The following is a 23,374-nucleotide window of genomic DNA, read 5'->3' as shown; positions in this document are numbered from 1 at the left end:
GAAATGGCTAGAGGAATGTGCCCAAAGAAAGTACTTTCTTTACTAATTGTTTCTATCTAAGGCTTTTAAGAAACCTGGATGGATGAAAACATACATTTCTTACCCTTTTTATCCATAGTTTCCTACATATTCCCCCACCCTCAAAAAAAGTGATTGCTTTTCCTTCCAGCCATTTAGATTCTTAAAAAGAAAGGATTTTTTTTCTTCCACTGAAAAAGGAAAGTGGCCAAAGACTAAGTAATGAAATACGGGGTTATGTTATAGGTTGGCTTATCTTGTCCATAGAAAAGGCAGGTTCTTTTTCAACCCTACAGCAGTCTGGGGAAGTGAGAAACAAGAAGACAAGTAAACAGACTAGACAATTTATTTTTATTTTTCATTAGCCCCTGCACATGTCAGAGGATTGAGGCTGAATCTGTACTGAAGACTGGTTCTTACACCAAACTGTTCTTTTCCAGCTCATTATCTTGGATCCCTGTATTATTACCCCAATCAGCATTAACTCTGTCCAGGAAGAAATATTTACAGAAATGTGCACATAATGACATATATAATAAGCATTACTTACAAAAAAAGTTATAGTGCATCAAACATCCTTCCACCTGCAACATAAAAAATAAGCTTAAAGACTTGTTTTAAATGATCCAGAAATAAATTTATAGAATTTTGACACCCTCCTTACCACCAAATGCTAGCACAAAGCTAATAATTCACTTGAAATCATGAGGCAACATGAGGTGGACTTTATGCAGTTTAGAGAGAGTGATGATGTTGAAATGGAATTGATTTTTCACTGAGGCAGCAGAAACATTGTCAAGAACACAGGGGGACCTTCAGTAGGAAGCAGCTGCACATCTTCTCCAACTTAATCAGTTTTTCTTCTTTGGAATGGCCTTTTCAATTGTTTTTTTCTTCTGCTTGTCTTTTTATCTTGCCAAAAAGAGAAGAAGGTTTAAAATGATTATTATGTAACACTTTCTCTGCATGTGCAATTAATACATCTATAGTCATCAAAAAAACACAATAAAGAATGTTCTTTCTGCGCCAACTCAGAAAGCTCAAACTGCTCAAGGAGTTGCTGGTCCAGTTCTACAGAGGAATTATTGAGTCTGTCATCTGCACCTATAACTGTCTGGTTGGGTTCTGCAATCCAACAAGTAAGACACAGACTTCAGAGGATAATTAGAACTGCAGAAAAAATATTTGCTACCAACCTGCCTTCCATTGAGGACCTGTATACTGCATGAATCAAGAAGAGGGCCGTGAAAATATTTACAGATCCCTCACATCCAGGACATAAACTGTTTCTACTCCTACCCTCAAAATGACACTATAGAGCACTGTACACCAGAATAACTAGAACAGTTATTCTAGTTACACCACAAGAACAGTTTTTCCCCGAACGCCATCACTCTGCTAAACAAATAATTCCTTGAACACTGTCAAACTGTTTACTATGTCTGCACATAATCTTCTCATTGTTCCCATCACCCATCTCCTGATTATACCTCCTAGTATTTACTCATATATATGTTTATATACTATATAATCTTTTTGTAGGATACTTACATATACTGTTGTGACAAAATAAATAAATAAAAATAAATAAATAAATACATCTCCTTCCAATTATGACTGTTTGACTGTAACTTTGTTGATTGTATCCTTACAATTTATTTTGATATTGATTGTTTCCTAATTGCTTATTTGTACCCTATGACTAGCATTAAGTGTTGTACCTTATGATTCTTGACGAACATATCTTTTCTTTTATGTACACTGAGAGCATATGCACCAAGACAAATTCCTTGTGTGTCCAATCACACTTGGCCAATAAAAAATTCTATTCTATTCTATTCTATTCTATTCTATTCTATTCTATTCTATTCTATTCTATTCTATAGTTGGCCCATAAATAAAACTTTTGTCTTTGAAATGAAGAGAAACATTGGAATAGAAATTATATCATTAGACACTCTCTGTCAGACCTATAACTCGTCCTACTGAATATAACAGGTTCATGTTGTCTGCTTAGTTTTTGAGATAAGATTTATATGATCCTCAAAACATTTCAACTGTAGGAATCATCTGAGTCTTCCTATTGCTGGCATATTGCTGCTTTCAGGTTTTGATTTCAATATGACAGGATGTGAAATGCAGTAGCAAGAGCAATTCTAGCTACAAAATACAAAGTTGTGAAAATACTTGGGCCTCTTAAAACCTAAAAAAATATAGCTCAATATCTACAAAGTACTTTTGAGTTGCAGCTCTATATCCATTATCTTTAGTCAATAGGGATTGCTACCTGAATCTGAAAGAAGACAAGACGAACATAAGGGAAAATAGATTGTGTGTGTGTGTGTGTGTGTGTGTGTGTGTGTGTGTGATTGATGCAATTCTACTTCCATTGAATTAAACATAAATTATTTTTGAAATAATAACATCCTTTTTAGAAATCTGCAAGTCAGCCAGTTAACTGTTCCTGTCCTATTGTTTTCTTTCATTATATGTTTTCTTTCATTATATGTGCTTGTATATAATATACATATTATAATATAATGTAATATGTGCTTGTATATAATGTTGTGACAAAAAAAAAACCTGCATCAAAATTAAAACAAAGAAAAATATGTTCTGTCAGTCCATTCTTTAGTGTATCAAAAGAAAAGGGAGATTACTTTGGAATACTACCCAACAAATTGATTGTTCTGTCTATAAACAAAGCAGGTGTCATTTGGAGAGAATGGGAGGGGAGAGAAAAGAGGAAAGGGAAAGGGGAAGGAGAAAGGGAAAGAGAGATTCATATTGGTCAGAGATGCTGTCCCAAGCAGTGGTGAAATCCACATTTTTTACTACCAGTTCTACGGGTGTGGTTTGGTGGGCCTGGCAGGGGAAGGATACTGCAAAATCTCCATTCCACCCCATTCCAGGGGAAGGATACTGCAAAAGCCCCATTCCCTCCCCACTCCTGGGGGAAGGATTGCAAAATTTCCATTCCCACCCCACTCTGGAGCCAGCCAGAGGTGGTATTTGCCGGTTCTCTGAACTGCTCAAAATTTTAGCTACCTGTTCTCCAAACTGCTCAAAATTTCTGCTACTGGTTCTCCAGAACCTGCCAGAACCTTCTGGATTTCACTCCTGGTCCCAAACAACATATGGATGTTTGTTTGTTTCTACTATCTTGTAGTGATAGTATAGACTGGAACAGAAGCATTATTTGGATTGTGCACTTCCCCAAACAGACCAAAAAAAAAAAAAAAAGCAGACAAACATAAATACTTAAAGCAGGGAGGGTCATCTGTTATTTCATGGTGACTGTATTTATTAGGGGACCCATGGGACACTGGTAGACATTGTAATATTATCTTCAATAAGGACAACTTAGGGAAGTCTTTGTTTTTTTAAACTGCTGGAGGTTAAAGGGATATCATAAGTACCTTAAGCTTTAAGACATCTATTTAGCCATTTGATTTTCCCAAATACCTCAAATGGACAACGTGGATTTTAGAAATTGGAAAATATGGTTCTGTAGCAAAAATGCTACACTGATTTGGCAAGAAATGCTTATTTATTGTATTGTGCTTTTTTTTTGCTGAAACAATCTAAAAGTGAGTGATTATGCAGTTTCTGTTTAGCAATAATTAATTTCTTCTCTGGGTTAAGGAATAAATCAGTAGCTATGTTTAACATGAATTAAATGTGTTTTTGTTTTTAGTGGAAGTGGTATATTAGTTAACAGGATTGGTAAATCATATTTTTAGAAATAACAAAATAACAAAGTAGGAAAGGACCTTGGAGGTCTTCTAGTCCAACCCCCTGCTCAAGCAGGAGACTCTATACCCGTGATGGGGAACCTATGGCACGTGTGCCAGAAGTGGCATGCAAAGCCATCCCTCTGGGCACACGAATCATCACCCGTTGTTTTTCTGGTTTCTGGCACACATGTGTGTGTGAAGACCAACTGGCATACAAGCACTGGAAACTGGAAGATCATCTTTCTGCCATCCACATGCTCTTCTGGTTTCCAGTGCTCCCGTGCATGTAAAAACCAGAAGAGCAATGGGTGATGGCTCACGTGCCCAAAGACATGGAGAGGGGATCTCAGCAGTTGCTTCCTAGGGGAGCAGAGCTGTTGGCGAGGATGGGCAGGATGGGGCTTTCCTCCCTCCCTGCCTGAGAAGGCTTCTTGCACGGCCCCAGCCCTCCAGCCCTCCAGCCCACAGCACTGATGCGTGTCCGCAGTCTGTAGCATCTGGCCGGCTCGGGCACCCCAGAAGAGCAGCAGCGGCAGCCACAGGGAAAGGGGCAGGAGTGATTGGCCAGCCCCTGCAGCCACTCCCCTGCCAGAGAGCCAGGCCCTCAGCGGAGTCTCCATGCATGAAGAACTATGCTCTCCTCTAGCTGTCCTTGGGCAGCTCACCTCCCCGATGGCAGTTCCTCCTCCTGCAGCAATCCCAGCTGGAAGTGGCAGTGTGAGAACCACCACCGGCCCCTCAGACCTCACCCCCAGCTGGCCGCCCTACCCATTGCTCCTGCTGCTGAGGGGGCGGTGGCAGTTCTCACACTACTGCTTCCAGCAGGGATGCTGGAGGAGGACGTAGAGAAGCTGCCATTGGGGAGGCGAACTGACCCAGGAGGGCTGGAGGAGAGCAGAGCCCTTCACATTGAGGGGGACGGCCGGTCGCTCCTGTCCCTTGCCCTTTGGCTGCTGCTGCCACTGCTGCTCTTCTGGGGCAGTGAGGCTGCACAGGAGCTGAGTCTGCATGGGAGGAACATTTCTCCGGCACTGGGGTAAGAGGCGCGCCGGCCGGGAAGCGGTCGCACTCCCTTGGCAAAAATGACGGGGGGGGAGTGCACTGGCTTGTTCTTGGTGGCAGGCTGGTGCGCTTCATTGACACTCTTCCGGTTTCCAGTGCACACATGCACACCAGCCGCTGGTCTTCACACACACGTGTGCCAGAAACCGGTTGACTAGGTAGCCGGCATGCATTGTTAGAGAGGTGGGGAGAATGGAATAGGCTTACCTGTCTTCTCTATGCTTTTCTTGCATTCCTGAACATGTTAAGCTTGTTTCTTTTTCTGGAAAACCCTCTTCATTCAGGTCACTATAACTGTCACTAAACAAAAAAAATAAATGATTTAAGATTCCAATTTTCACATCTATTTCTCTCACTGAAAAAGCAGTCAGCATTATGCTTTTTCAGATTTGTTCATATTGATACAAGAATTAAATCAACTCACTGTCATTGAAATCAACGGTGCTTAAAAATACTTAGCTTCAGCTTGATTCAGTCCTTAGGGTAATTATACAGTACTCATTTCATCCTTTGGAAGGCATGTTAGTTACCTCAAGAGGAATAAGAACTTCATTCTGTAACCATGTGATAAATTACCAAGATATAGAATATTAATCACATGAAATAATAGCTCATAAACAATGTGGTTGGCTGAATCAACTCTATTTTCATCCAAAGAATTTGATAGTAAAAAATTGCTTTAATATTTTTTATAGTAGGATAATTCTAGAAAGCCACTTTATGTTTTAAGAGCCATGGATGCGCAGTTGTTAGAATGCAGTTTGCAGGCTAACTCTGCTGACTGCCAGCAGTTCGATCCAAAGTTGACTCAGTCTTCCATCCTTCCAAGGTCAGGAAAATGAGGACCCAAATTGTTGGGGGCAATATACTTACAATGGGCTGTAAAGCACTGTGAAGTGGTATATAAGTCTAAGAGCTATTGCTACTTAAAACAGTGTTTTCGCACAAATCCAAAAGCTCAGAAGACAAAACCTCTGGTTCTAGTGAACAATCCAGATTGGCTCCTGCAGTATTTCTCAAACTTGGCAGCTTTAAGATGTGTAGATTTTGACTCCCAGAATTTCCATCAGTTGTCAAGTTTGAAAAACACTGCTTTAGAATGTAAAGATTTTTTGAAATCCTGCTGGACCAGAGAAACCTAAGTGGAGTTCTTGTTGTATGTAGTAATGTTTTATTGCTACGTTTTTCCTTCTTAGTATCTTAATATTTATTGAAAATATATGTCAAGGACAAATCAAACAAATAACAATGAATATAGCATGCGGTTTTATGTATTGTACCAATCCAATCACTATAGTTTGTATACTGTTCTTTATGACTTGCACGATGTATGAATCCAGACAACTGTGGCTCAATATTCAGAATATTTTGCATATTGTAGCATCTTGTGTGAATGTAGTCTTGATATGAATGCAATACATATCAGACAACAGTGAAAATACTGAATAAGAGGAAAGACTATCAAAAAAAGAAGATGTACTTTATTATCAGACATGGAATCTATTTTATCAGTGGTTGGAAAAAAGATGTGGAGATTAAGAATGTAAATTTATAATGTTAAGCAATAATTATCAGGACAACACAATGTTAATTAACACTAAGAAATGTATTTAATAGAAAACCAATTTAAAACAAAAGAATGCAAAAACAACTGTACATTTACATAACGGGTGCGGTCTGCTTTGGTAGACCCAAATGGTCCTCAATCTCTAAGTTTATGTTTTCCTGATTTACCCTTTTACCCAAACTGTTCTCTCAACAATAAGCCAACAACTGCAGCAAATATGGATTATATTTTATGGCTTCAAGTTAGAAATCCTGGAGATGTCTGGTTGGTGAAGTTTGGACAAAGAGAGGCTCGAGGAGCTAGCTCTGCTCGTCCCTCTTTTCTGGTGCTGGAGCGATCCTAAAAGGATACACGAAGCCTGTAGGGAAGCGTGTTGAAGTTGGGATTTTTGAGGAGCAGTTTGGTGACAAGCGATCGCCAATGCGACAGAGAGAAACACCGTTGAGCCCAAAATCAAAAGGCTGGCATTTTTCAATGCGGGCCCCATAGTCCTGACAGCCAACAAAGTGGGAAGCAAGACAATTGACAGCTTGTGGTGAGGAGTAAGGAGAGGTCAGTGCTAAAGAATCTGTGTAACAGAAGATTAACAAGAAAAAGATTTGCACTTCATTGTGAAGATTAATTGATTGTAACCCGAGAAGGCAGCTAAGAAGCTGGTGAGAAAAAGCGGAATGTGACGACTGATAGCTTGAAAAAGGCAGGACAGTTTAACGAACAAAATAAGAGAAGATAGTAATCCGGGATAGCTTTTGAACATTAGATTCCAGACTTTAAACTTTGAAAAACTGAGAACTAAATACTACTTACGAGGCTGCGAGCTTTGTTTTTTTTTACTAGAAGCAGCTGAAGTAACAGAAGTGGAGAGTGTTCATAGCAAAAAGCATTACTCAGCAACTTATCAGCATAATAAGGAAGACTGAGTTGATGGGAACCTTTAAGAGACCAACACATTAATAAGAAACTGATAAATTGGTGACTCTTTTACTTTTTGTCTACTTTTGTTTTTTGAATCTGCTGATTTTCTTCCTTTTCTCTTTTTCTACTGGATATAACGACTTATGCTTTTTGGAAATCATTATCATCCACTTAAACCATTAATTTACTTGTTAGAAGGCTAATTAACTCAGCCAAGGAATTGATTGTATTTAAATATACTAATATATACTGTATATTATATATTAATTGACTGAAAGTGTTAGGTAATTTATCTTATACATTGATACTTCTCTCTTGTTTGTTTTTGCTCTTTCTTTTTTGTATTTTTTTCAACCTATATATAATCATATATATACCTATATACAACTCAGATGTGTTGATTACTATATTTTTGATTAATATATTAATATTTATATATAATACTGGTTAAGATTTATATGCATAACTTAAACTGTAAGCTACTGTTATAATTAGCTATAGCTAGATTTGAAAAAAAAAACAGTTTCATATAGATATTTATACTAATAACGAACTTTTAAGGTAAAGAATTTGAAGGTGTTTAATGCCAATTTGGGACGTGTACAATATTTTTAAAAAGCAGAAAGAGATACTGGAAGAGATGACTTCCACAAACATCACAATAACTAAGGCAGGAAAGAAAACAACACTATCTCTAACACCCTCAGGAACAACACCTTTGGCAATAACACAAAAAACAATAGAGGGAATGCTGAAAGCCGAGGAACAAAATACTGCTTCCAATATTAATATTCAAACCTTGCTATCTACACTACAAGAATCAATGACAAAACTCCAGGAAATAATGGTAAAGAACCATTTAGAGACAAGAGCGGATATTAACGAACTGAAAGAGGAAATGGGGAAATTAAAACTGGAAATGAGATCAGACATATCGAAACTTGATGAAAAAATAGGATCAATCTAACAAGCACTAGAGAAGAATGAACATACAATAAAAGAAGTAGAGAAAAGAACGGAACAAACAGAGAAGGAACTAGAAAAGATGGACCAACAAATAAAAACGGTGAGCAAAGAAATGGGAGACTCTCTGACCTTCATAGAGATGGATAAGGCTGCGTCATATTTAAGATTTCAAAATGCAGTGCAAGAAAAAGATGAAGATTTGGAACTAGTGATGGCAGAAATCTTAGCTGAAGCGCTAGATAGAGACAAGGAGAAAATGTTAAAGATGATGGACGATGTTTACAGGGTCAGCACGAGTCATGCGAGAAGAAACAAACTCCCAAAAGAGGTCCACATTCGATTTACAAGAAAGAAAGCGCGAGATATCATATACAAAATATCCAGAGAAGAAATAATAACATATAAAGTAAAGAAATTCAGATCCTCAAGCAAATCCCAAGAAGAGTGAGAGAGCAGAGAAGGGATTATAAATTTCTGGCCAAGCAGTTGAATAAATGAGATATTCTATTTCGATGGCTGATTCCAGAAGGGATGTTGGTTACTTGGGAGGAAAGGACAATTAAAATAGATATGCTCGAAAAAGTTCAGGATTTTTTTGAATAACTGATGGGGTCAGAAGACCACAGTAGCACACTTGGAATATTGCATCCAGTTTTGGTCGCCACGATGTAAAAAAGATGTTGAGACTCTAGAAAGAGTGCAGAGAAGAGCAACAAAGATGATTAGGGGACTGGAGGCTAAAACATATGAAGAACGGTTGCAGGAACTCGGTATGTCTAGTTTAACAAAAAGAAGGACTAGGGGAGACATGATAGCTGTGTTCCAATATCTCAGGGGCTGCCACAAAGAAGAGGGAGTCGGGCTGTTCTCCAAAGCACCTGAGGGTAGAACAAGAAGCAATGGGTGGAAACTGATCAAAGAAAGAAGCAACTTAGAACTAAGGAGAAATTTCCTGACAGTTAGAACAATTAATAAGTGGAATGACTTGCCTTCAGAAGTTGTGAATGCTCCAACACTGGAAATTTTAAAGAAAATGTTGGATAACCATCTGACTGAGATGGTGTAGGGTTTCCTGCCTGGGCAGGGGGTTGGACTAGAAGGCCTCCAAGGTCCCTTCCAACTCTGATGTTATGTTATGTTATGTTATGTTTAAGATTTAGATCTAAACCCCAAAGAAGACAAGACCAACTAAAAAATAAACACAAAGAACAAGAAGTAATAGATACTAATCAACAACAAACAGAAAGGGATATAACAGCAATCAGAAGACAAAAAGCGAAAGATAACTACGGCTATGGAAAAGGAGGTGAAACTCTTATTTATCGACATAAATGGACTAAATTCAATGACAAAAAGGAAAAGGATTTTTGCAAATTTAATATGTTTACAGGAAACACATATTCTAAAAACTGATGAAAAATATTTAAATTGCCCCAAATTAGGGATGCTGTTTACGGCTTCTGCAGTTCAGGAGAAAAAGAAAGAAATAGCGGTCTACATTAAGGAAGAGATAGAGGCAAACTTAATATTTGAAGACCCCAAAGGAAGAATTTTAGCAATAGAAATACAGATAAATTTAAAAAAAAATCCTATTAGTGGGTAATTTATGCCCCCAACGACAATCAAAGCGAATTTTACAAAGCCCTATATGACAAAATTATTGAATTCGAAAAGGAAAATATTTGCATCATAGGGGATTTCAATGCGATACCAGACTATCAAAAAGACTATAATGGGGGGAATAAGAAAATAGGGAAAAAAAGAGAATTACCCAAAATATTTGGAGAAATGACTAAAGAACTAAATTTAATAGATATATGGAGAACACTAAACCCAGAAAAGAGACAATTCACCTTTTATTTGAACCCCCATAAGTCTTGGACACGCATTGATATGGCATGGATGAGTGGAGAACTGGTAGAAGAAGTGACAGAAGTAGAAATCTTACTGAATTCATGGGCAGGCCACAACCTACTTAGAATTATCTGGAAGGGTAAAAAAAAAACAAGGAAAAGATGGACACTAAATATCCAATTACTGAAAGATGAGGAATTTACTAAGAAAATCAAGGAAGAACTAAATTTTTATTTTAAAGAAAATAATAATCAATATACATCGACCCAAAACCTATGGGATACTATGAAAGCTGTGATTCGGGGAATTATAATATTCTTTGCTGCAAAAAAGAACAAAGAAAAATATGCCCAACATAATAATCTACTTCAAACAATCAAAAATATAAAAAGAATACTAGCCATAGAAGGCCACAACCTACAGAGAGGATGGCATGCCTTCCTGTAGGAAACAGGCCACATGAAACAACAATATTTCCACAGACATCTGATTAGAGATTCCCTAATAAACAATTGGATTAAAGTTAAAAAGAAACACTATATAAAAATCCCAATTTGGCTATCACAATGGAAGTGATGATTCACCCAAATAATTTAGATTTGAATAAAATGCTAAAGTACAAAGATCTATTAGCCATTCATGGAAAATTAAAAACATTACAGGACCTCCAAGAACAAGGACTATGAGTTGACTGGTGGGCTTATCTTCAATTACAAAATCGATACAAACAAGATATAAAAGAATATGGAAATATCTTAAACTACAATGATTAGATAAAATTTTACTAGGGCCAGACAAAAAAAAAAATAATTACCCAAATTTATAAATATTTGCTGGAAGTAGAATTGGAAGAAGAAGTAGTGAAAGGATGTATGATTGCATGGCGTCAAAATATTGGACATAATATAAATTTATCAGACTGGGACAAAATATGGAACGGAAATTATAAATTAACAAAATCAGCAGCATATAAACAAAATACATATAAAATGTTCTATAGGTGGCACCTACCCCCTTCGAGATTAGCGAAAATGTATCCCAATATGAGCCCCATATGCTGGAAATGTAAAAATAAAGAAGGAACATATTACCCTCTTTAGGGGATTCCTTTACGGATTCCTGCCCCAAATCCCATAAATACTGGTTAAAAATTAAAGAGTGGCTACAGGAAATTATGAATGAACAATTGGATCTAGAACCGGAACTCTTTTTATTGGGGATTTTCAAAAAAAAAAAAAAGTAAAGAGTATAAAATATTTAATACTACACATATTAACTGCTGCTAGGATGGCCTTTGCTCAATGTTGGAAACAGCCATGTATACCCACAGAGAAACTTGTTATACAAAAGGTCATGAACTGCGCAGAAATGGACAAACTAACGTTGAGTTTAAAAGATAAAGAGACATCGGTATTATATAATATATGGGAACAGTGGTATAAATGGATAGAAAGGAGATAGACAAGGATATTTAGTTACTAAGTATAAACAATAGATATAACAAGAACACAAATATATACAATTTAATGTTTGTAATAATTGCACGGATTATTGTTATAAGAAAAATCACAAATAGCTGTTAAGTGATATAACCTTTTCTTTTTTTCCTATGTTTTTAATGTAAAAAAGTTTAATAAAGTATATTTTAAAAAAAGAGATAGAAATCCTGTGCCCCCTTACTTTGTAATAAAAAAGGGAATTTCATACAGAATTAATCAGTTTGTTAATAAATAATTAATTCTTAAGCACTTGTTGCATTATGGTCATTATGGTTTTAATTAGTAGAACTAATATTGTATTTACTTCTTTCTGAATGTACCCAGGAAGCATGAAATAAATATTAATGTTATGAAACATTTCTCCATATTGCATGAAAATTAAAAGCTACTCAAAAATAATGTGACAGTCTTCTTTAATTATTATTATTAGAATAAATTATAAAAGCCAAAAATGATTTAGAATTAGTTCCCATTGCTGTAAAAACTCCTCTTATTGATTCATCTAAGAAGAATGTGTAGTATACTATCCTGGGGAAATGCTAATGTGCTATAATATCTGTTATAAATATACAAAACAGAACACCCTGGAAATAAAAAAGTAGGAATGAATTTGCAACTGCACATTCAACATTTTATTACTGCATTGTACTTTATGTGTATGATAATAGTTTGGATTGATGTTCCTAAACTGAGTCTGTCTAGAATGACTGCATTATTACTGCATTGTACTTTATGTGTATGATAATAGTTTGGATTGATGTTCCTAAACTGAGTCTGTCTAGAATGCCTGTCTGTCTAGAGTCTGTCTAGAACTGCGCCAATTTGTGCTTTACTCCAATTGACACAGTGGGATCAGTCACTGGTGAGAGCAGCCTCCTCCTCACTCACACTTTTTCATCCAAGCTGCCATGTGTTGCATTCCGCCACAGCCGTGCAGCCTTTTCCTCCAATTCTAGCTATGCCTTGGCACTTGTAGCGGTGGGAGCCCAGCACTGCGGTTTCCCTCGCTCCAACCAGCAGCCTCTGCTTACACCAAGAAGCTAGTGGCCAGGTGGGAGGAGGCCAAGGATGGGTGCAAGGTGACATGCCTCTTCTGGGCCAGTTTGGGCAGGGACTGGAGACCTGCATGAGGATAGCTCACCAGAAAGAACTACGACAGAGCCTTGCAGCTTTTATCTGCTGGCTGGCCTCCGGGTAATTCCCCTCCTCCTCCTCCTCCTCTCCCCTTTCCACAATGTCCTGTTTTTCCAAATTCTCGGGGAGGAGCCCCGACCGAGGAGGCTCAGACTGTATTCCGCAGCTTGACCATCGCATAAACCACTCCTGCCCTTTTCAAAATGGCTACCTGGTGCTTCCCTCGTGGATCCAGGGCTGGTGAGCGGCTATTCTGAGAACCAGGGGAGAGGAGGCAGGTGTACCTGTGGAGGAGATGGGCTTCAGTTGCTTGTTCCGCTGCAATCCCAAAAAACTGCCGTGGCTGCGGCTCACAAGTGCTCTGTCCACTGGTGAAACCAAAGCAGTGAAGCACCACTGTTCTGTTTCCCTCCCCCAATACTCCCAACAAAGAGTCAGTCAAAGGCCTTCTTTTCTAATTTATTTACGTAGATAAATGTTCTGGCCATGTCTACCCACGGGCCTGCCAAGTCTCTGGAGATAACAAGGAAAGTATAGATAAGGCCAGAATTACTCACGAATATATTCTTCCCTCCATTGATACAGTTTGCCCGCGCAAATTCATTGCTTTGTCCAAGACAAAAAACCAGGAAGTTCCGCCTCCTTTTTATAGTCTCTGCAGATGTCACTGCATGACCATCATTCTTTGGCTTTGTCCCAACGCTTCCTCTGCTGTGCGCGCCGGTCATGTCTGCACAGTCTTGCATCACTCCAAAACTGTTCTTGGGGCATTGCCAAATCAGAAGAAGGCCCGAGAGAATCAGGCCTTGCCGGCCCCTCCTCCTCCCTTTGGGTGGGTGCCAGGGAGGGAGAGGGCCCAAGAGAAGCAGGCCTTGCCAGGTCTTCTCCCTCACTTTCTGAATCATCTGAGTCCAGGAGTCCGGGTCCAGGAATCTGGGTCACAACAGCCACCTTCCGTTTGCCCTGCGTCCCGGGGTGGAGCTCCAGGCAGAAGGGCTTGCTTTGGCCCTTGGCTGGAGTGGCAAGGAGGCAATGGTGATGGCATGAAGGGAAGTTGCACGACTAGAGCCCAGCTGCCACAGCCTGCAAGAAGATCGCCATCTTAGGCGCCATCTTAGGTGCCACCAGCATGGTGGGCCTGGCCACCCCTGCACCCGTGGCGCTTTGCACCCTGGCACAAGGCGGGTGAGGCAATTTGGGGGGAGCAGAACAAGCGGGGGACCCATGAAGGACTGGAAAGGACATGCTCGAGATGCGGCTGCTTCCCTGGAAAAAGCGGCACAGCTGCTGACAATTGGGGGTGGGGCGAGTACCGAAGGAGCAGGTCCTTGCACTGTGGCTGCTGCAAGGAATATGAGAAGCTCAGCTAATGTTTTCAGCATGGTTAACATCTCCAGTGCAATGAACTTAAGTCACCCTGTTACCATAACCAGCCCTTTGTCCATGACTTCTCCATTATCACTCACCACACCTGTCAATTTACCAACTCCACTTACTGCTCCAGTGAACATAGCTCACCTCACATCACCTCACCAATGAATCTCCCAACACAAATGACATTAGCTGGCCCTTTAAATATAGCCATGAGACCTGTGGAAAGCATGCCATTGCTTCCCCAGGCATTGCCAACCTCTTCCCCTTGGTAAAAAAAAAACCACTCTAGAGCAAAAACTTCATGTAGTATTAAAAAGAATAGAAAAGGGGCTGCTGTGTATTGTTTAATGGACTACCAAATTGGCAAAATAGACTGCCAAATTGGCCACGCCTACCCAGTCACATGATGACCAAGCCTTGCCCACCCAGCTGTTCCGGCCCCCCAACAGACTGATGGACCGTGAATTGGCCCCCTGTTTAAAAAGTTGAAGATCCCTGCTTTAAAGTATGGTTAAATGAATTAACTGGGAAACTAGTATAGTGGCCAGCAGCAATTCAGTAAATAAAATAATAGGCAATCTTGGAAAATAATGAGAAATGGCTATAGTCCAGTTAGTGTGAAATGCCCAAACAATGTTTAAACAAAAAGTAGAGGAGAAGATGATGGTGAAGTGTTCCTTGATGAGAGGGGTGAGTGATGAAGACATTTTGTCTTACCAACATTACCTTGTTGTTTGCCTTTTGAAATGGATATATGTCCACTGTTTGGAGTATGTCTAAATGTCAGGGAAATGCTCCCAGTTTGGACCAGATCGGCTGATCCGGTAGTGATGGCAGAGGGTGGTTTGGAGAACTGGTAGCAAAAATCCCTGGGGGGTCCTCCCATGCCCACCCAATGTCCGGTTGCCTGCTTCCCTGCTTGCTACTTCTTTAAAAAAAATGCTTTTAAAAGGTAAAAAAAGAGGCTCTGATGATCACAGCTGAAGGGTTTGAGAAGGACAAACATTTTGTTGTTCATCATGTATGCATTTTGGAATGCGGGTAGCGCTCTTATCTTGGATGGCAAACCTCATTTAAGCAGCGTTCCCAGCATATACAAGAATACAGGATGAAACAAAGTTATAGCCCTGAAACACTGTTGCATTTGCTTTCTAGCATGAACACGTATTCTCACGAAAAACCAATGATGTAATTACTAACCAATTATTGTGCCTTGGAGACCAATTAACCAATAATGAAGTAACACGTATGTTAGGTGAGACATGAGAAACTGAGAAACTATATAAACTTTGTCTGATGCTCAATAAAGTGCTGTTGATTCTAATGCTGTTGATTCTAGACTTTCTATGCTGTTGATTCTGGACATTGTTTGCTGTAAAGTCTTCTCAATCATCTTCAGCCTCCTGGCCCATGCAACAACAGCTAAGCTGCCTGATTGTCAGAGCCTTTTTTTTACTTTTAAAAGCATTTTTTACAACCGAGGTTGTAAAAAAATGCTTTTAAAAGTAAAAAAAAAAGATTGTGCACCACAGCTGATCACACACATACCCCGCACTATTCTACTTACCCATGCCTCATTTTGGTGTGCATAGGGTGTGCACCTTGCATTTGGCGCGTGGTGCACACTGCGTGTATGCGCACACAATGCGGCTGCGCGGCCAGTGAACTGGTACTAAAACGGTTCAGATTTCACCAGTGCTAAGTGTGTATAATTGTGCTTGGGAGGGAAATATTGTGCATTTTATCTATATTTTAGTTTTCATCAGGAGCATATTTTTTGCCCAAAGTACCTTTGGTAATAGGAAAAGATGTTATGCTTCTGTTATAGTTTATGTACATGTTCATTTCTTGGAATAGTGCTGGCTTTCTTTCTTTAAAATAAGTATTTTGTTATGATTTTGGAGAGCGAATATGAAACTTATTTTTTAAGAGTTTTTCTTTTTCTAAGCATTTAGTTATCTTCTTGGGGATTCCTTTATTTATAAACAATTTTGCTGAGCTTTTCAATGAAAAATGATGTTTCATTGACCAGCAATTATTTTGTAAGATTGCTGATAAAAATGTTATTTATCATATCATGTCAGATATTCCACAAGTCAAAAGAGCAGAGATCCTTGTATGATAACAAATATTAGGCAATGCTACCCTGATATCAATTGCACCAGAAGTGAGTTCCTACCAGTTTCCTACCAGTTAACTTTAGAGACTTGTTCTCCAAACCAGTAGTAACGGCAGCCTGGCCACGCCTCCGAACCAGTCCCCTGGTTGCTGCTCGCTCGCCCACCTGATGCGTCCATCGGATGGTAAGCTGACTGGAGCTGGGAAGTGGCTGGCTGGCAAAGAAGCCTCTCAGTTGCCTGGCTGCAGGGCACCGAAAAGTCCTTCAGCCAGTGAGAAGAAAGCTGTGCATGCATGAAAATGGCGGCAGTGACTGGAGCACTTTTCGGCGCCCTGCACCTGCAGCTGGGTGGAAAAGAAGCCTCTCAGCTTCCAAGTTCAGCAGCAGGCTCGGTCCCTTCACAGGGTCATTTTTCTCCATGCCCGAGAAAGATCAAAAGTCGTGGAATAGCCTTTAAGGACAAAGTCAGCATAGCCTCCTAGACGAGGTAAAAAAACGAACCACTGAGGGAAGGAGCCTCCCGAAGCTGCCGGCATTGCAGCCGCCCCCCTCCCCACAGCTTGGAGCTCCAAGTGGAAAAGATCCTCGGCTGTTGCAAAGAAGAAGCAGCTCTGGATGCGCCATGACCACTTCACTGTCTTTGAAAGCAGCTTTGCAAATAGGTGCTTCTTCACAACAGTTGAGGATGGAAGAGTTTGCTCAGGAGCGTTGCTGCCGAGAAAGGCCACCGGGTTGGAGGAGGTGTAGCCCAAGCTCTCTGGGATGGGTAAACAAGTGTGGGGAGGCGAAGGGGAGCAGACTCGCCCCCCCTGAATGTTGCACCCCCTCCCAGCCTTTGCTTGTGCTTTCGTGCCACCAGCGTCTCCCGAAGCCGTCGCCTTTGGATCCGCTACAGGGATTGGGGCAGCCATGAACTGCGCTTTCCTCCAAGTCTCATCAGAAAGCTCTGTGCAGAGAGAAGCATCTTGTCAAATCCAGAAAAATCTGGCTGGGGAGGGGTGGATCTGTCTGCTGGCTCAGGGCAGCGGGCTCAGCTGCAGCCCAGACAAGCTGAGGAACTGTGGGGAGCCTCCTGTGTGTTGCACCCCTCTCCCAGCATTCGCCCGCACCTCCATACTTCTCCCCAAGCTGCTGCCGTTGGAGCTGCGACAGGGATGGGGATAGCCTGGTAAGCTGGGCGCCCAAAAATGGCATGGAGGCGTGGGTGGAGGGAGGTGCAACATGTGGGAGGCCCCTCGCAATTCCTCGGCTTGTCTGGGCTGCAGCTGAGTCTGCTGCCTTGAGCTGGTGGAGGTTGCGCAGGGCGCGGCTGGGAGCATACTTACCTTGCCCTCCCTGAGTGCTGGACTCTACCGTTGCCATTGCCCCTGGCCTGCCCAATTCGCCCCCGGCTGGCTCCATGCTCATGCGGGCTAGCATGAGCGTGGCTCTCCAGGAGCTCAGCAACAATGCCAAAAAGTTCTCTGATCGGCTGGCTAGAAGGAAGCTGCTTCGTGCTTTTCCTCTGTTTCCCTTCCTGGCTGAAAAGCCATGACTGGTGGGCTGCAGAAACAGGGTCACCCTCTTGACTGGGGGCCCCAGAGGTCCAGAGAGAAGCCTTTCTCCTGCATGCTCATTTTGTGGATGGGACGTGGCTGGCACGGCTCAGCGCACCACCAGGAGTGGGGTGCTCCGGCTGCAACCACAGGGAAGGCCCATGAGAGGTGAGAAGGGGTGCTTTTTGTCCAGGAAGGGCAACAGAGGAAAGCCAAGACAATCACTGACATCCCAACACATCCTGAACTGGATATGGAGCCGGAGTGTCAAAAAAAAAGTGTCAAAAAGTCCCAAAAATTATCCTCACCATTTCGGTGGGCATGTCATGTGACTGAGTGCGTGAGTGACATCAAGTTGACCATTCAGTCACATGCCCCCCACCTAACCACACCCACAGAACCTGTAGTAAAAAAATTTAGAACCCACCACTGAATTGCACCTATGGGATACTGAAGTTTTCTGGTACCATATATATGTTTATGTGTTTTTATTAACCTTACAAAAAGATAAAGAAAGCTTAATATAAATATAAACTTCCAATATGCTATAACTATTAAATCACAATATGATTTAAACTTCCTTCTCAATTTAATCTGAATTAATAAATAAGTACAATTCCAATATATAGGAAACAAAAATGGAAAGAAGAAAAAAGAAAATTTGTTTTAAAAGATGTAGTCAGCATGCAAATAATTTAAATGGAATTAGATTGTTCGAAAGCCTTCTTCCTTACATTTCTATATAAAAATAGAGCATTTAGAATATTTACCTGGTATCTACTACTGCAAATTAGGAGTGGATGCACCCTTCTAATGCTCTTAGATATACAGTGTTTAAAATATGTAACTGTATGAAAAAGATTTATTCAGTTTAGATCTCACTTTTTTTGTTTAGGAGCTCAAAGCACCATTCATAGCATTTTTCCAAAAGAAAACCTATGAAGTAGTTGGGATCAACTAGTGAGTTCTATGATTGAATATAAACTTGAAAACAATTCTCTGAGGTCCTTGTCCAACATTTTAAACACTATTTGCATATTTTAAAAACAGCAATCATGTATCAGTTAGCTATTTTTAGGATTAATTTACTTATTCAGTTCAGTTGACTACTTCCTGTCCAAGAATATATGACTACTTCCTGGCCAAGAATATACAGTATATATATATAACTTCCTGGCCAAGAATATATATAGCTTTGCTGGCTGAGGGATTCTGGAAGTTGAAGTCCACAAGTCTTAAAATTGCCAAGGTTGGAGACCCCTGATCTATAATATCTATATCTATTCTTTCTTTCCCCCTCCCATTTAAAGGAATAAGTGTTCACAATGCAGAGCCTTTGCATCCATGAAATTTCCTAATGCCTTGAACATCCTAATTTTCTAGTTTTTTTAGCAGTAACTATCAATATTTTTCTAATGTATTAACAAACAACATGGATCGTTGTTAGTTAATCTTTCCAAGAATTTCATGAAGGAGAAGGAAGAGGAGGAGAGAAGGAGAAGATGATCATTCAAGCAGAAACCATGATTACCTAGGAGACAATTTACATCCATGTTGCAAGTATGTGCTGAGTGATCCTGTTGCAGCAAGTAAAAGGCCAAGATAGGCAGGTGAAGGCTTCATAGGTCTGGAAGAGAACTCAGGATGGAACTGAACACCAATGAAATATGGGTGATCTAAAGGCACATAATACAGATAAACTGAAGAAGCTAGTAACATACTGTAAAAATTAAAACTCTTTAACATAAAATAATAATTGTTTTAATTATTAAACTATCAGTAAAGAAATAATTCAATTCTGATTTTTATACAAATGTATATGGATTGTGCTATTTGGTAACATAAGCAAGAAAATTTGTATCTTACTATTCAGGTAGTCCTCAATTTATGACCACAATTGGTCTGTTGCTAGACAATGTTGTTGTTAAAATTGTGCTTGATTTTAGGTCTATTTTGTCACAGTCATTAAATGAATCACTATAGTCATTAACCAAATTATACAGCCATTAAGCGAATCTGGCTTCCCACATTGACTTTGCTTGTTGGAAGCCCCCTAGAAAGATCGCAAATGAAGTCATGAGATTTTGAGATGCTATAACCTCTGTAAATATATGCCAGTTGTCAACTGCCCTAATTTTGATCTTGTGACCGTGGGGACACTGCGACAGTTGTGAGAGGACCAGTCAGCACCTTCATAACTTTGAATGGTCATTAAACAAATGCTTGTAAGCCGAGGACTATCTGTAAAGGCAATGATTCTTATTTTCCAAAGGGTGGAGGTGAGGCTGACATTTTACAGTTTAGGCTGATGTCCAGGAACAGTAGCTATTTTTAGTTGGATAGCAATGTTCAGTTCAATACAGAATCTCATACATGATTTTGGCATTCTTAATTATTATCATGGCTTTTCTGTGGAGAGATAGCAGAGAAGCCTTTTAAAAATCCATTTGGTGACTACCAGTCCTAGATTGCCAGCTCCCATTCTACTATATTCAATGTTTCAGTTTGATGGGAAAGACCACTTTTTGAACAGTTTCCATAATACAAAAGAAAATATGTCCAATATTGGTAAATGTGGCACTCCCATGCATTAGCCATTACAAAAGAAATGGTTTGAGTTAATAGTTCACAATAGATATCAAGATAAATAGAACTAATAAACCCAGTAATCTATGTCTGTTTGACAGAACTGTCCAGATTCTACTTGAATAATATCCACCTAAAAATAATTCATCACCTATCTTGGTTATTGAATATCCTGTAAATTGTTCTTACTACTTTATGCCCTTCCTAACATTCAAGTAGAAATGGCCTTCCAGGTTCATTTTTCTGCTCTATGTTTATTTCCAATCATTCTTATTTTATTAAAAATAATAATAAAATAAATTTCTACATTGTTTTGAAGAAGCTTAAAAATCACCTGCTTTATAACATAATCTAGAATCATCCAGATATCAATTTCAAGATCACTACTCAGTTTGTCCATTTAAAAAAAAAAAAATGAAAATAAGAACATCTGTCCTGCTGTAGTCATCTGGAACTTCACAAATCTTCAAAATTTATCATTTGAATTAAGAGATTTTGAAATTGTGGTTGCTCACAAGCAAAATACCTGTACAACAGGATAATTTGTCTGAAAAAAAGACCAATATAATTTTATGCTCCATCACTAACAGTTTATTTTTCCAGACAATGGAAACAACAGTTCTACTCTATTCCATAATTGGTCAGACTCCATTTCAAGTCCTGTTTAGTTTTGGGCACAGTATTTTTAGAAAAGCCCAGGGAAATTGGAATAGATTCAGGAAAAAAAACCCAAAAATGATCAAGGAACTAAAAAGAACTAGTTACTTACCTGTAACTAAAGTTCTTTAAGTGGTCAAATTCACATGTGAGATTTAAGTGCTCTGCTATTAACCCACTATGCTCAAGAGAAGGAAACACAGAAACCAAGATTAAGAAAGATAACCTGGTTTCTAACTACAATTAACGTTCTTCAATTGGTCAACTCTGAATTCACATATGCAGGTACAGGAACATAATATATGTAAAGGGATTATGAGAAGTAACTACGTTTAGCATTCAGAAAAGGCCAATTTTAGTTAAAAATTTAATTAGTTAAAAATTGGCCTTTTCTGAATGCTAAACATAGCTACTTCTCATAATCCCTTCACATATATTATGTTCCTGTACCTGCAAATGTGAACAGTAGAACTATTGTTTCCATTGTGTTAGGAATGTTAGGAATAACTAATATGAAGAACAATTTGACAAGAACATCAATTACTGAAAAAGGTGGTGGGTTTCTTTCACTTAAGCATTCAAGCACTGGATACATATTAAAAGATCAGTTTGGACTCAGTCATACCTTAGAAATCCACAACATAATGATCAGGATGATCACTGGCATACATTTAGGGATACAGAAACAGCTTTTTGTGCCAAATTTTATAGTACACATTTTCATACAGTAGTTAAGATAAACGTACGTCTTTATTTTCACAGAAAGCTCATGCTAGGTCTCCTTAATAGTTCTATTTTTAATGAGGCAACCAATAGCATCCCTAAAATTTCAAGATCTAACAAATGTCAGCATTGATTCTTATAGATTCTCCATTTCCCCATGTATTTACAGTAACATTAATTACACATCATCTTTCATATGCAAGGTGTTGCCAGAAAGCAAAGTCCTTACCATCCAGTTCAATTATCTCCATTCTCTTTCCTTCTGTGTCATGTCCAACAAACTTCAAGCCTTTATCTTCAAAGAAGTGAATCAATTCAGGATTTATCTGGAATGGGGGAAAGCAAAGAGGTAAAAGATAAATGTACTGCTCCAAAAGTTCTCAGTACTGTGGTACTGGTGAAAATTTATGCCCAGACTAGAATCTGCATTGGCAGTTCAGAGTTTCTACTTATCTTTTGAATAAATATTCATGGCCATTGTATAGACAACCATTGCTAAGCCCAAAAAGATTGGGGGCTTGTGATCATTGTCTCCATGCAAGGGGGAAAATGATCCTGCAGTTGTAGATCAATCAGCCTCTGCCTCCCAACAATTTGCCCCAGCAAATAGCATGGTCAGCTTCAGCACAGCCTGATTTAGCATGAGCAGCTGATTGGCGGTTGGATCTGCCTCCCGGAATACCTCGTATCAGCTGTTCCAGGCTGCGGAGATTGCCGCTGATCATCGGCACCGTTGTTGCCCATCGTCACTGTCATCCATTGCCGCCTCCATGCATCCCATCGCCTATCCCCACCACCTGGAACGGGCCAAAAATGTGATGTGTGGAGGCTGAAAATGGGGCATGTGGAGGCTGAAAACAGGATGCACAGAGGTCGAAAATAGGGCGAGCGGAGGCAGTGATAAATGACAGTGGCAATGGGTGGTGGAGATCCCCGCAGCCTGGAACAGCTGATAGGCAATATTCTGGGAGGCCGATCCAACTGCCAATCAGCTGCTTGTGCTAAATCAGGCTGTGCTGAAGCTGACTAGACTGTTTGTTGTTTGCTGCGAAGAGGTAAATTGCTGGGAGGCAGAGGCCGAAGGGTGGAGGCTGGTGGGTGGGTGGGGCTTCAGCAGCATTCACTGTATAAGATGCACAGACATTTCCACCCATTTTGAGGGGGGGGGAAAGTGCATCTTATATTCTAAAAAGTATGGTAATAGGAAAGATGAAAAGATGAGACAGATAATAGGTAATACAGTCCTACTAGGTGGTTTGACATCCTAGGGCAGGGATGTCAAACACAATTTATGGCAGGGGGCGGGGGGCATGACAGCATTCAGCCTCCTGCAGCACTCTGCCAGACAAAATGGGATATGAGGGTTAATTACAAAATGTGGGCTTTGCTTTGTGACATCTAGATCCAGCAAGCAAGGGGTGTGAACTGCACAGAAAACACACTTCTGTTTGGTTATGAAGAAATATCCCCAAAGTCAGTTGTACACTAAATGTAGACTGACTTTTACCTACATACCTCCCAGCAAACAGCAAATTTTGAAGCCCCAAGTAAAGAGGATTCATTTTAGGATGAGTAATTACAGTTTGCATGTTAGAGGTTCCTAGAGGAACGCTGGGAAACTCTGTATT

General features: G+C 39.8%; 1 protein-coding gene across 4 annotated transcripts in view; it reads right to left on the bottom strand.

Annotated features, from left to right (window-relative positions):
• Window positions 1-352: 352 nt before the first annotated feature.
• Window positions 353-23,374, bottom strand: part of CTPS2 (CTP synthase 2) — a 193,691-nt gene continuing 170,669 nt past the window's right edge. For 3 of the 4 annotated variants that reach the window (XM_058186754.1, XM_058186756.1, XM_058186757.1), the window contains 4 exons: window positions 21,976-22,072; window positions 19,312-19,456; window positions 5,025-5,117; window positions 353-930 (listed from right to left, as the gene is read on the bottom strand). In XM_058186754.1, coding sequence (XP_058042737.1) covers window positions 927-930; window positions 5,025-5,117; window positions 19,312-19,456; window positions 21,976-22,072 — 339 coding nt within the window. In that variant the 3' untranslated portion in view covers window positions 353-926. The other variant, XM_058186755.1, reaches the window with a different exon arrangement.

The sequence above is a fragment of the Ahaetulla prasina genome, chromosome 5 (assembly GCF_028640845.1).
Source record: "Ahaetulla prasina isolate Xishuangbanna chromosome 5, ASM2864084v1, whole genome shotgun sequence".
In the NCBI taxonomy this organism is placed as follows: Eukaryota; Metazoa; Chordata; class Lepidosauria; order Squamata; family Colubridae; genus Ahaetulla; species Ahaetulla prasina.
The sequence above is the reverse complement of the archived record's forward strand: the minus strand, read 5'-3'. Positions and strand labels throughout refer to the sequence as shown.